The sequence below is a fragment of the Camellia sinensis genome, chromosome 1 (assembly GCF_055761805.1).
Source record: "Camellia sinensis isolate YWXY chromosome 1, ASM5576180v1, whole genome shotgun sequence".
NCBI lineage: Eukaryota > Viridiplantae > Streptophyta > Magnoliopsida > Ericales > Theaceae > Camellia > Camellia sinensis.
This window is the reverse complement of record NC_138961.1, coordinates 250364990-250378256: the sequence shown is the minus strand read 5'-3', so window position 1 is coordinate 250378256 and position 13267 is coordinate 250364990. Positions and strand designations below refer to the sequence as shown.

General features: G+C 34.3%; 2 protein-coding genes across 2 annotated transcripts; both read right to left on the bottom strand.

Annotated features, from left to right (window-relative positions):
• Positions 1-768: 768 nt before the first annotated feature.
• Positions 769-4266, bottom strand: LOC114308070 (lysine histidine transporter 1). Its single transcript, XM_028253560.2, has 8 exons — positions 3941-4266; positions 3466-3623; positions 2302-2685; positions 1732-2125; positions 1552-1657; positions 1351-1442; positions 1177-1245; positions 769-1063 (listed from the first exon to the last, which is right to left on the bottom strand). Exons 1-8 carry the CDS (start codon positions 4019-4021, stop codon positions 962-964), a joined length of 1386 nt encoding a protein of 461 aa, XP_028109361.2. The 5' UTR covers positions 4022-4266; the 3' UTR covers positions 769-961.
• Positions 4267-5197: 931 nt separating this feature from the next.
• LOC114308069 (lysine histidine transporter 1) lies at positions 5198-10136 on the bottom strand. Its single transcript, XM_028253559.2, has 8 exons — positions 9740-10136; positions 7785-7942; positions 6990-7373; positions 6259-6652; positions 6056-6161; positions 5843-5934; positions 5678-5746; positions 5198-5573 (listed from the first exon to the last, which is right to left on the bottom strand). Exons 1-8 carry the CDS (start codon positions 9782-9784, stop codon positions 5475-5477), a joined length of 1347 nt encoding a protein of 448 aa, XP_028109360.1. The 5' UTR covers positions 9785-10136; the 3' UTR covers positions 5198-5474.
• Between the last annotated feature and the right edge of the window lie 3131 nt (positions 10137-13267).

The window sequence follows — 13267 nt, the reverse complement described above, 5'->3', positions numbered from 1 at the left end:
CACTCTCTAGACATGTTTGGCTTGCTGGACTTTGGATGTTTATTCATTGTACATTAGTTTGGGTTTGAGTTTTCTTCTGGCAGAGTGAATTGGACTGTCACGAGCAATGGTTGATGACATTCTTTCAGCATTAATTTTGGTTGTGTTGTGTTGTGTTTTGTTTAAAATTTGGTACACTAATTTGATTATGATTGTATTATTGATGTTAAAACAATTTATTGTGGTGTTTATGTTGAAATGATTTTGTTTAATAACCATAACCAGTTTATTAATGTACCCCTAATATTCTAAGATCATTTAAAATAAGCTCTGACCCTCGGTGGGGGCCATCCCAGGCCTAATTTTAGAGTTAGAATTATTGTTTTTGTAAGAATTCTTGAACATATAATTCATACAAAAAATTAGTTTAATTGGATATAGATAGCTACATAAATAGAATACATTTATTTTAAAATAAATGAACAATCTATTACTTGCCCTCCTTTTATTTTAAGACAAATTTGTCTCTAATTCTCACACAAAGAGATGCATTTTAAGTAGAACCCTTATTTTTATTGAAGATCTCTAAAATGAAGTTAATCGGACTTGGCTTGTAAAAAATCTGGTCGAGATTTTCTAGTGAAATCAGCTCAAAACAAATCAAACTCAAATTGAATCTTGTTAATTTATTGAGGTCAGCTTAAACTTGATTCGATAAACTTATATATGCTGAAAAGAAGAGTCACTCATATTCGATTCATAATCTTCTTAGTTGAACCTCATTTGAGATTGATTTGAAAACCAAAGAATTGAATTTATTTTAGAATTTGTTAATTTTATTAGACTCGACTCGTCGACTATCTTATTTACATTTACAGTTCCATATCTAAAATGGAAAAACAAACATGAGAAGCGCACACACAATCAATATATTGAAGAGGAGATAACATAATGAGTTCTATATCTCTGATTAGTTCTTGTCCTATCGAGAGAAGAAATGATAGTCTCTGGCTTGGAGTATGATATTCCTTAGCCCTCCGATAGGCGATAGAATCATCAACAGAATTCCAAGTGTAATGCAAACCTGAAAGTTCATTGAATTGATCCAATCTTAGAGATCAACTTTTTTGACAGACCTAGTCTAATCGAAAAAAGAAGAAATAACAGAGAAATTTTGCACGATAAGTATATATTTACCCAGTTAGCAAACCAAGAGAAGCTGAATTTTTTCGGTTTGTAGATGGAAAGCCACATGACACAAGGTAGCTGTGGAAGAAGTACAATGAGAGATTAAACCAATAATTGTGCATATAATATGAATAATTACTTGACTTAAACTGAAATCAGCAGAAAATTTCAAGAATGACTTACAAAGTATGTTGTAGGTGCGAATGCAAATCCCCCAAAAAATCCGAGGAGGCCACCAAAGAAGGGGAATGAAATGGCAATGAGCATTGTGAATGCTGAAACAGAGAAGATGATGCATCAAATATATACAATATCAAAACAATTCTCTCAACACCATCAAAATCAGAACCTCACTCTATTGAAAGCAATTGATAATTTACTAACCCACGTATATATTGCGTGAAATAAAGCGAAGCATTGTGCTGGGCTTGAATTTTAGCTTCGTGACCAACACTGTTTCTATCATGTCGAACACTGGCATTGCATATATCTACAAACACAAAAATGAAAAACACATCGTATATATATCAAACTAAATCTTGACACATAGGCCTAAGTTTGAACCTGATAGCTTCCGATGACATGGACGACAACAAACATGTTAGCCATAGCAATGAGCCATGCCGGTTTCTCAAGTGAGATGAGAATGTTGTCTTCGACTTGGTTTCCAAACATCCGATACCCAATGAGAGCGACTGGGAAATAGCACAAAGCAACGACGAAATAGGCTACGAGCACTCCTTTCCACATGGGTCCCTTGGAGGGCTTTTCAGGGGTGGAAGGGATGGTTGCTTGGATCTCCAACACCACATTGTGGCCAGCGTAGGCAAAAGCTACATCACCTAAGGCTGTGAAGAAGTTGAACACTGTTCCTGCTGGGGTTGTGGCTTTGTAACCATATTGTACATCCTTTTTCACTCCCTTGTGGAGTGAAGCTGTCCAAGCTATTGTAGAGTAACTGTATAACAACAACAACAACCACCACCACATATTCAACATTTTGATTAATTTTTCCCATTCAATTTCAAACTAGGTAATGTAAAACTGCACGGTTTTCTGTTTATTGAAAGCTGTTTGATTGTGTTTCTGTTTTCTTTGTTTTCACTTTTTTCCGTCTCTGATGTGAGAGGTTACCTCAAGGACATGACAGCGGCAGCCAAAGAGACACCCGAGATGGAGTTGAAGTTGGGAAGATGGGAAAGCACAAAGTGGACAGAGGCAAAGATCATGATGAAGTAGGTGAGTTTGATATCAGTGCAATCTTTGCAGACCAGTTGATGGAATTTCTTGAGAGACTTGCCTCCAGTGACCATGTAGACTATGTTGACTCCAACCTCAACAATCAGCTGTTGGGGAACCACTATGTAAAGCCCCAGCTTCTCACCAAAAGCATGCTGACCAAGTTCATGGTATCGATCGAACCTTTTCCCAGGAACCATCTCATGCATCTCAACCATTTGCCACAATGTGTACAATGTTATGAACCATGATAGTATCAGTACCACAACACCTGGTCCCCTATTTCAACCATATAATAACTTCTCATTATTGGTAAAAATTGAAAAACAACCTATTTTTAAGAAACACTAACAGGTTTTGAATTTACAAAAACTATTTTTTGCACAAAAATAAAAATAAAAAACATATTTTTGAAGTTTTCGCTCTTTTTTTTTTTTTTTTTTTCCAAAAATTACTAAAAACAAAAATGCAACCTAACAGCCCTTAAGGGTTAGAATCGTTCAGCTCAGCTCGCGAAAATAGTGCCCAAGCCTACCCATGGGTCAAGCTTGATAGGCTTTTTTTATGGGCTCAGACCGGCCCAGACAAAACGCTGTAGGCCCACGCCCTGCCCAATGGGTTAACGGGCAGACCCACAGGCTAAGCCCAATGAGCTGACCTTCAGATTTTTTTCATTTTCTATTTTTTGCCAAGCTTGTAGACTGAGCCACCTATCATGAGTCAACTGGTCAGGCTTCAACAACTAAGCCCATGTCTAACCCAAACCTTATTCGCCCAATCCCACTTGAGGTATGGGTTTGAGATGGGTAAAAGCAAATGGGCAGGGTAGGGTTGGGCCGAGCTGTGTACCTTGGGCAAATGAAGACCCTTACAGGCCTTCAAGAATTGAAGAAGACATGTAAGTTGATTTTATATTCAAATGTTAAATTTTATTGCACTTAATGCCCTGAAGTTTCCCTATATTATGTCATATACTCTAGCAAGAGATTATTGTACCAATATTTTTAATTAGTAATTTTCAGTTGGAGCTGTTTTCAACTTTGATTCATATTTTCATACCATCCAAGAGCAGCCATGGCATAGGGAAGACTGAGGACTCCAGCCCCAACCATGGCAGTGACATTGTGGAAAGCAGAGTACCACCATTTTGCATTCCTCGATGAAGTGATCGGAAGCCAATCATCTATGGCCTTCTGCTGTGCCCTCTTCTCATCAATCTGCAATAATGCATGACACACTGAATCAGTAATCAGTATGCAGCAGCAACGCTAAACAATAAGTAATGTAAATTTATAGGAATTAGTTTAATGTTGCATTTTTTTATTTTTTTATTTCTTATATTTGAATGATATATATATATATATATATAGAATGGTATATTTTGCGCGTATCCTCATCTTATGTCTTGCATTTTTTGAAATTTGTGTCAACATGTTTGCGTTATTGCTTGTATTGCTCATTGGAACAAGGTTGCTTTGACACAAAATGGACATCTCCACACGCACGCCCGAGAGAGAGGGAGAGGTAGTCTTACAATTGTGGTGGTAATGGAGTTCTCATTTGCTGTGGTAGTATTGGAGTTGTCATCTGTTGCACTTGGTGATTGAGTTACCATGTCTTTACACACCACAGGGGAAGATGAAGCACAAAATAAAAGAAAAAATCTACGATCGTATAAAAGCTATTCCAACTCTGAAATATCAAAACTGTCTGAACTTTAATAGGAAGAAGCTCAGCCTGCAATTCAAAGAGATAGGGAATATACTGTTTGTATTTAAGCAATTTTTGTTGAAAATAATTCTTCTTTAGACAAATGAAGCAACAACAGTCTTTTGGAGCTGTCTTGAATTTGACGTCTTTAAGAGCAAACATTAAACAAAGTTTATATAGTTGATTATTCGAATCAAACTGTGATGAAGCAGGCCGGCTTCACAGGATGTGACACCACACCATTCAAGTCGAACTGAATTGGTACCGGTAAGTACTATGACAAATGCTTCATTATTCACATCAAATGAATAATTTTATACTGAATGGTTACAAAATGGCTTCGTTAAGTACAATGACATTGCATTAATTTTCAACGTCATCTATGTTAATCATCTGGTTCAGGGTCTGCGCTGTAAAGATTAATTTACTGACAATTTTAATGCAGAGTAGATTCTAGTTGTACTCAACTGCTCAATAACAGACAACCATATGTTGTTTGATAGAAACAAAGCAAGTAGTGCACAATGTCCATTAATTTACCTCTTTATTTCTTTGTTTCTTGTTGTGTTTGATCAGACATATTGCATAAAACAAAAATAACAAATTAATCATTGAAGGGCATGGAAAGGAGGGAGCTGTTCTCTACTAGGTATGATTTGTGCCTCTACTCTATTCTGAGAGAGAATTGAGAACTCAATTTTTTTTCCTCCTCTCATATCCTGTTCCATTAGTTGGCATAACGGTAAGGTTGCTTCATTTTGAACTGGGCATCATGGGTTTTAAACACAACCCCATCCCAGACACTGCCACCACGGAGCCTTGTGGAGCGGAAGATGTAAAAACATTAATCAGATTGCACGTTAGAATCAGGGTCATTGTTGTAATAAAAACCTTCATTTGTAAAACATTAATGCTAATCATCAAAGTCACACAACCTCTAGCCAGCACAAATTCAGAAAGAATTAGAATCCACTTCTATCTCACAAGTGAAAGTTAATCCAAAAAAAAAAAAAAAAAAAAAAAAAAAAAAAAAAAAAAGAAAGGAAAAGAAGAAGAAGAAGAAGAAGAAGAAGAAGAAATATAAGATAACAAACATGAAACTGATATATATCTGCACACCATTGAATGAAAAGAAGCTGTAAATAAAGGCCTCCAGGAAGCTTTCTTAGTTGGTTCCATGGCTGGAATGCCATTTTTCCATAACAAGCGATAAAATTACAGAAATTTCAATTGATGTCCCATTTGATGAATCCCACTTTAGTCATTTTGCCATGGCCATTCTAAGTGTCGTCATGATCTTCTCTTCTCCATTTGGGTATTTTACGACAGCCACGTCCTCTTGGCGTATGAAGATTTGCTTATGAGTAGAATTGATAGTCCTTTGCAGCTTTTATAATTTGCCTTAGCCCTCCAATAGGCGACAAGATCATCAAAAGAACACCCAGTATAATGCAGATCTGAAATTGATGAAGCCAAATCAAAATTAATTAAGCTTTAAATTTCAAACCACAAGGAAAAAAAATGAAAGCAATGTGAAATTAATTTTAAGTTTCAGTCATACCCAGTTAGTAACCCAAGACAAGCTGAACCTCCTCGGCTTATAGATAGCAAGCCAAATGATGCATGGTAACTGTAGAAAAAGCAAGAATGAGAGTAAGCAATCATACGATGTTTGTTTCTTCATTCTATATGGTTTCAATAAAAAAGAGACAAGAGAGTTGCTTACAAAGTATGTTGTAGGGGCAAATGCAAATCCTCCAAAGAATCCAAGAAGACCACCAAAGAAAGGAAACGTAATGCCAACAAACATTGTGAATGCTGCAAGAAAAAGAAATTATATTAACTTTGGAAAAACGTAACTTTTTGCTTTTGACAAAATCACAAATTCATGTAAAATAATGCAGTAATTGGATGAAGATGAGGAGTACAATTCACTTACCCACATATATATTTCGAGAAACAAAGCGAAGCATTAAAGTGGGCTTGAAATTCAATTTTTTTACCAAAGTCGTTTCTATCATGTCAAACACCGGCATTGCATAAATCTAAATCAACAAAAAAAAAAAAAAAAAAAAAAATCAGATAGAGATCCACCAAAGAAAGTTTATCAACTTAATCAAATCAAGAAATTATGGCTTGCACCTGATAGCTTCCAATAACATGAATAACAACAAACATGTTAGCCATTGCAATGAGCCATGTGGGTTTCTGTAATGAGATGAGGATATTGTCTTGAACATTGTTCCCAAATGTCCAATAACCGATCAGTGCCACAGGGAAGTAGCACAAGGCCACGACGATATAGGCAACTATCACTCCCTTCCACATGGGGCCCTTGGAAGGCTTCTCGGGTGTAGAAGGGATTGTTGCTTGAATCTCCAAGACCACGTTGTGGCCTGCATAGGCAAAAGCCACATCACCCAAGGCACTGAAGAAGTTGAAGACTTTTCCCGCTGTGCTCTTCTCTGTATATGAATATTGGACATTCGGTTGCACACCCTTGTGAAGCGAAGCAGCCCATGCAATGGTAGAGTAACTGCAGGACATCGAAATCAAAGATATTGCTGTACTTGCTTGCCGATCAATATTAAGCATTGGAGCACTAATAAAAATTAGGGGTTGCCTTTTTTTTCCACGAATTTTCATGTGACTGCTAGGTTTAATTATATTTTTTCATGCAAACATAAAATTATTGGGAAACAATGATGAAATGGCATCAATGAGAAGATGAATTTTGGACATTAAAACTATGTTTCATGGACTCTCGTGTCCTTTGACATGATAATTAGATGAATTAGACACTCACACACATAACTGTGTGTACCTGAGTCAATGTAACATAAAATGGAATAGAAAAGCAAGAGGGACTGTACCTCAAGGACATGACTGCTGCAGCCAAAGACACACCGGAGATGGAGTTGAAGTTGGGAAGATGGGAGAGCACGAAGTGGACAGAGGCAAAAATCATGATGAAGAAAGTGAGCCTAATATTTTGGCAATCTTTGCACACCAAATCATGGAATTTTTTGAGTGACTTCCCTCCAGTGACCATATAGACTATGTCCACACCAACCTCACAGACAAGCTGTTGGGGCACCACAATGTATAGACCAAGCTTTTCACCAAATGCATGCTGGCCAAGCTCATGATACCTGTCGAAACGTTTTCCAGGTACCATCTCATGCATTTCAACCATTTGCCACAAGGTGTAAAAAGTGACAACCCATGATATAACCAGTACAGCCACACCAGGACCCCTGAAAATCAAAAGAGTATAACTCAGTTACTTGACTGTAAAATTTCCAAAATAAAAATAAAAATAAAAATTTCTTTTTTGATTGAGAAGTAAAATGAAAATGGTTAATTTAAAGAAATTCATATGTCTCAGACTCTCAATTATTCGAAAATCTTAAAAAAGTTTCAGAAAATAAAAACTTCTATGGTAAAAAAAATTTGAAAAAGTAGCCCTTTACAAGAATGAATGGTCTAAAATGAACATTTTAATAACATTGCGCTTTATCAAACATATTCAGTTAGACGCCACAATACATTGATTTTCATTGAAATTATTTTCAACTAATTAAAAATGCTTGTCTTAAGTTAAAATTATTAATGAATTAAAGTAAATTGTTTGGTGATCATGATTCATGATTATGCATAGTGCATACCATCCGAGCTCTGACATGGCATACGGGAGACTGAGGACGCCAGCTCCAACCATGGCGGTGACATTGTGGAAAGCAGAGTACCACCACTTTGCATTTCTTGATGAAGTGATTGGAAGCCAATCATTGATCGCCTTCTCCTTCTCAGACTGTGTGTCAACCTGTAGCATGTTTGTTTCAAATAAATTCAACCAAAAAAAAAAAAGATTAAAAAAAAGAAAACACAGTTTTAATAAAAAACATCATTAATATAATCTGTGTAACCATAAACCAGTCACAATAGACATTTAGATGTATAATAATCTTTTTTTTTATTATTTATTATTTATTATTTTTACGGTGTGTATTAATCTTTCGAGTATATTAGACATTACATAATAAGTGGAAAATTTCACTGCCAAGCACAAGGCATGTGCAGAGTCTGTTTCTCCAATTTTTTATTTTTTGAAAATATTATGGTAAAAAAAAAAAGACAAAGCCTAGTACCCCTTGTGTTAAATTAATCTTTATTTAAATTTTAATAAAAACGAAATCATAGTAGCTTGATTTTTAGTCACAGTTATGTTAGTAGGTGGTGTTTGGCAGGTGAGATTTTAGCTAATTTTTGGCTAAAATTCATAAAAAGACAAAATAAACTAAAATAGCTAATGAGATAAAATATTACATCAAATCCATAATCATTTCACTTTTACTCTCACAAACATCATATCCAACTATAAAAAAATATATCTTTCCAAATATAAAAATTTTAACTTACTAAAATAGTCAAAAGCTTAAATAACTTGCTAAAATAGCAATTTTTCAAACACCCACTTGACAACTTGGCTACTATTTATTGCCTATAAGATAAGCTTGGATCCAAATTTTTTTGTGTGGTTGTGATACATCAGGAATAGAAACCGAAATTGCCGTGGGTTCAACGTCTTTCCCAACAAAAAGGGTCCACACTAATGAACCTCTTTAGACTTTTGATAGCAAGCCCGTGTTAGGATTCAAAAAAAATAAAAATGGGTCAGTCCACGATTTTCACATCTTAAAAGAGCTCCTCAATCCATTTTAGAGGGAACATTCGTTATTTCATAGACAATTCATCTTCAAAGGTAGAAAACAAAAAAAAATTCCTTGAGAGAATTGCCATCTTAACCTAACTTAAGAGGGTAGCCTCTCTATCAACTCTGAAAAATCAAATTGTAAGACTCCTTTGAAATCGTAAGTGTGTCCCTTCATTATTGCTTGGCCCAATTTTGATTTCTCCTTGTATATTAATCTACTTGTTAGATTTTGTATAAAAGTTAGGCATGTTTGTTTCCTTCATGAAGGGTGTATTGCCTATGCGCGTGTAACGAGTTTCACTGTATTACCTATTTTTTTGGTATATAACTTATGAATCTATCCAAAAAAAAAAAAAAAAATTCAAAAAAAATTACTTAGAAAAATAATTTTTTTAAAAAAATTATAGTTCGGAATCAGGACAACTATAATTTTTGGAAAATTGTAATATTTGTTTTTTTAAAAAAATTTTCTTGGTATATGGTTTTTTATATATAAAAAAAAATCCTTATGACAATTACTAGTAAATGTTGAATTCCTCTAATTAGACCATTTAATCATTTTATTTTTACGTCTTCCCAAGAAAATATCAAAATGAGAGGAATATTTATAATTTTGTATCTACCTTTTAAACAACTGAAGAAATTAATTAATCTTGTCAAATATGACCGGAACTTCACACACAGAGGTAAAATTTCAACTCTTTTCAAGTCAACCAAAATCAAAATCGAAGATTTAAATCCCAAAACTTACAACAACAACAACAACAACAAACGAAGCAACAATAACAAATCTTAACTTGACTTCATTATCAGAAGCAGAACACTATCAAATCACACATCAACATACATACACAAAAAGCAGAGAGACATAGCTATATGTATAGAGGGAGAGAGAGAGAAGCTGACATTGTTGGGGTTATAGTTCTGATCATTTGGAGCTTGAGTTCCCATGCCTATTCAGTAGAGAGAGAGAGAGAGATTCCAGAAACAACGAGAAACTGAAACGATAGAAGAAAAACAAAAAGAGAGAGAGCTCTGAAATCAGAAACTACAGAAATGAGTAAGGTTAGGGCATATATATAAAAGAGATTCAAAATTGCCGTGTGGATATAAAGAGATTCAGCCAGAAAGTTTTAGAGAGAGAGAGAGAGAGAGAGATTGAACGTGACGTTTTTTATTTGACTTTCCCAAGTCCGCTACTGAAGACAGCGAACCTTATTTTTAAATATATATAATTATTCAAAGAACTACTTTAACAGTGTGGCCATATTTGTTTGATTTCACACCATGGAAGAGTACGGAAAATGACAATATGGCCACATTTCGTATTTTTAACATTACTATTTCTTATTATAAGTTTTAAATTTTTTAGGACAAATTACATATACCCCTCGAGATTTGGTTAAATTACAGATATCTCTGAGGTTTGAGAAATTACGAATTTCTCCCTGAATACTATATTTGCATAAGAAATTAGGGGGTAATTTGTTATGAAATATAAACCTCAGGAGACAAATTGTTATGAAAATACAAACCTCAGGGGCGGGATGTAATTTTCGAAACCTTAGGGGTATCTGTAATTTAGCCAAATCTCGAGGGGTATATGTAATTTGCCCAATTTTTTATTAAATAAATAATTAAATGTTTTACGTTCATATTTATGTGAGATATCTAGATTTTGTTTGTCATAACTTAAAAGAATTAAAAAGTCACAATTTTATTTAATTCACATTATCTTATTTAAGTCACATCACTTTTCTATCATATCATTTCAAACTCAACCAATATTTCATAAAAAATTAAAAAGTATATTTATTAGATCATTCCAAATCACCCTTTAGTCATTTATTTAGTAGAAAATTTAATATTTCTAACATTATTATCCTTGTTAGTAGAAAAAGGTTATAGGTCCTAAATTTTTTACTTAATAAGGTCTCGTTTGGGAAGTGACCCATTTAGCTAAAAAGTCAAAAAGTCAGTAAAAAATTAAAAAATCAACAACTCATACCAAAAAGTCAAAGATTCTCTTTTCTCTCTACTTTTTGCACATCTTTTCATAAAAAGTCAAAAAATCATCCCAAACATATTAATTTTTTTTAGCTCATATTTTAGCTAAATAGTCAAAAAGTTACTAAATTAACCTGTTCCCAAATGAGGCCTAAATGACTAAATGTCTTATATGTGTGTAGGATTCACAAAATTGTGGACCCACATCCATATGAGACATTTAGTCATTTATTTGGTAGAAAATTTAATATTCTTAACATTACCATTATTAGTAGGAAAATGTTATAGGTCTTAAATTTTCTATTAAATAAATGACTAAATGTCTTACATGGAATGTATGATTCACAAAATTGCGAACTCCACACCCATATGAGATATTTGGTTATTTATTTAGTAGAAAATTTGATATCCCTAACATTATCGTTATCAGTATGATGGTGTTAGATTGGAGATATAAAATAAAAAATATTTATTTGTATATCATTGGATTAGTAATATTATACACAGTATTAATAGGAAAATTTAGTCTAACATCCCTCCCCAACTTTTAGTAATGAGAAATATCCACAATATTTTTTTTGTAGTCTAAGTTCCCTCAGTCATATCCTCTTTCATGTCTCTTCCTTACGCTCTCGATCTCTCTCTCCCTTTACAAGTGAAACAAGAACCATGGTTTTCCCTCTGCAACTCTTCACCCTAATCTTCATCCCTACTACAATTGTCATCGCCATTGATGACTCTTCATTTTCAGTGGTTCCTCCATTATCGTCATCACCATCAATATTGTTTCAAGACCACTACACGTACTTATTATCTCTAATAGCCGTCGCAAAGCACAAACCCATTTTTCATCCACCGACGGCCTTCCGGCAAACTAGACACCGGAGTTTCCTCTTTTTCGGAGTTCTCTTTCTTAGACCTCAAAGTTGCCACTAACAACTTCATTCTCGACTACATCGTCTCCTAAACAGTTACACACTCTCTCTCTCTTTGTAATTGATCTTTTTAGAACCACAAGGGTCTATCTACATCATTGATTTTAATACAATTTTGGGAAATATACATCCTAATCTTCCCCTCTGCAACTCTTCACCCTAATCTTCATTTCTACTACAATTGTCACTGCCATTGATAACTCTTCGTTTTTAATGGTTCCTTCATTATCGTCATCGTCATCACTATCAATATTGTTTCAAGACCACCACATATACTCATCATCTCTAATAGCCGCCGCAGAGCACAAACCCACTTTTCATCCACCGACGATCTTCCGGCAAACCAGACACCAGAGTTTTCTCCTTTTCGGAGTTCTCTTTCTTAGACCTCAAAGTTGCCACTAACAACTTCATGCCCGAATACATCGTCTCCTAAACAGTCACACACACACACACACACACACACACACACACACACACACACATACACATACACACACACTCTCTCTCTCTCTCTCTCTCTCTCTCTCTATAATTGATCTTTTTAGAACCACAAGGGCCTATCTACATCACTGATTTTAATACAATTTTGGGTAATATACAAAAGAAAAAACAACTTAATTCTTGATTTTCGTTTGATTGCACTTGTTGTTTGTGAAATTTACTAGTTTGGTTAAGTGCTGTATTGTGATATCCATTGCTTTTGGTGTTTTTATTTCTAGAATTCATCATTAATTTGATTAATATTGTAAATTAGAATACTAATGATTTGATTTTTGGGTGGATGTTTTCATCTATTTTGCCCAAATTGACGAGGTAACTCTCATTTGCTCTATTTGTATTTGCAATATTTTATGCATACACTAGAAGCAAGATCTCTTCGATCGACATTGGTGCACCTGTTGTTCGAATGTCTTACAGTCCAGGGAAAATTGATCAAAATGGTGGTTGTTCAATTTTCTCTGATTTGTTGTTGTTTGAATATCTTACAGTCTAGAGAAAATTGGTCAAAATGAAAATGGTGGTTGTTCAATTTTCTGTGGGTTGTTGTTGTCTGAATGTCTTACAGTCCAGGGAAAATTGGTCAAAATGAAAATGGTTGTTGTTCAATTTTTTCTAATTTGCTATTATCTGGATATTTTATAGTCCAAAGAAAATTAGTCAAAATGAAAATGGTGGTTGTTCAACTTTCTCTGGATTGTTGTTGTCTGAATGTCTTACAGTGTAGAGAAAATTGGTCAAAATGAAAATGGTGATTGTTCAATTTTCTCTGGTTTAACAAAAAAATACAGAGAAAATTATGAGCAAACTAGATAAAATTGGTCAAAACACAGTGAAATTCTCTGAGAAGTCTAAAGAAATTCTCTAGGTCAAATTTCCTTTGGATCGATGTTAAGAGACCTTAGACATTATAAAAATATCGGGTGTCCTTTATACTATAAAATCTTAATATCAGGGACATTAAAAAAAATTCCCAAATTAATATTTTTTA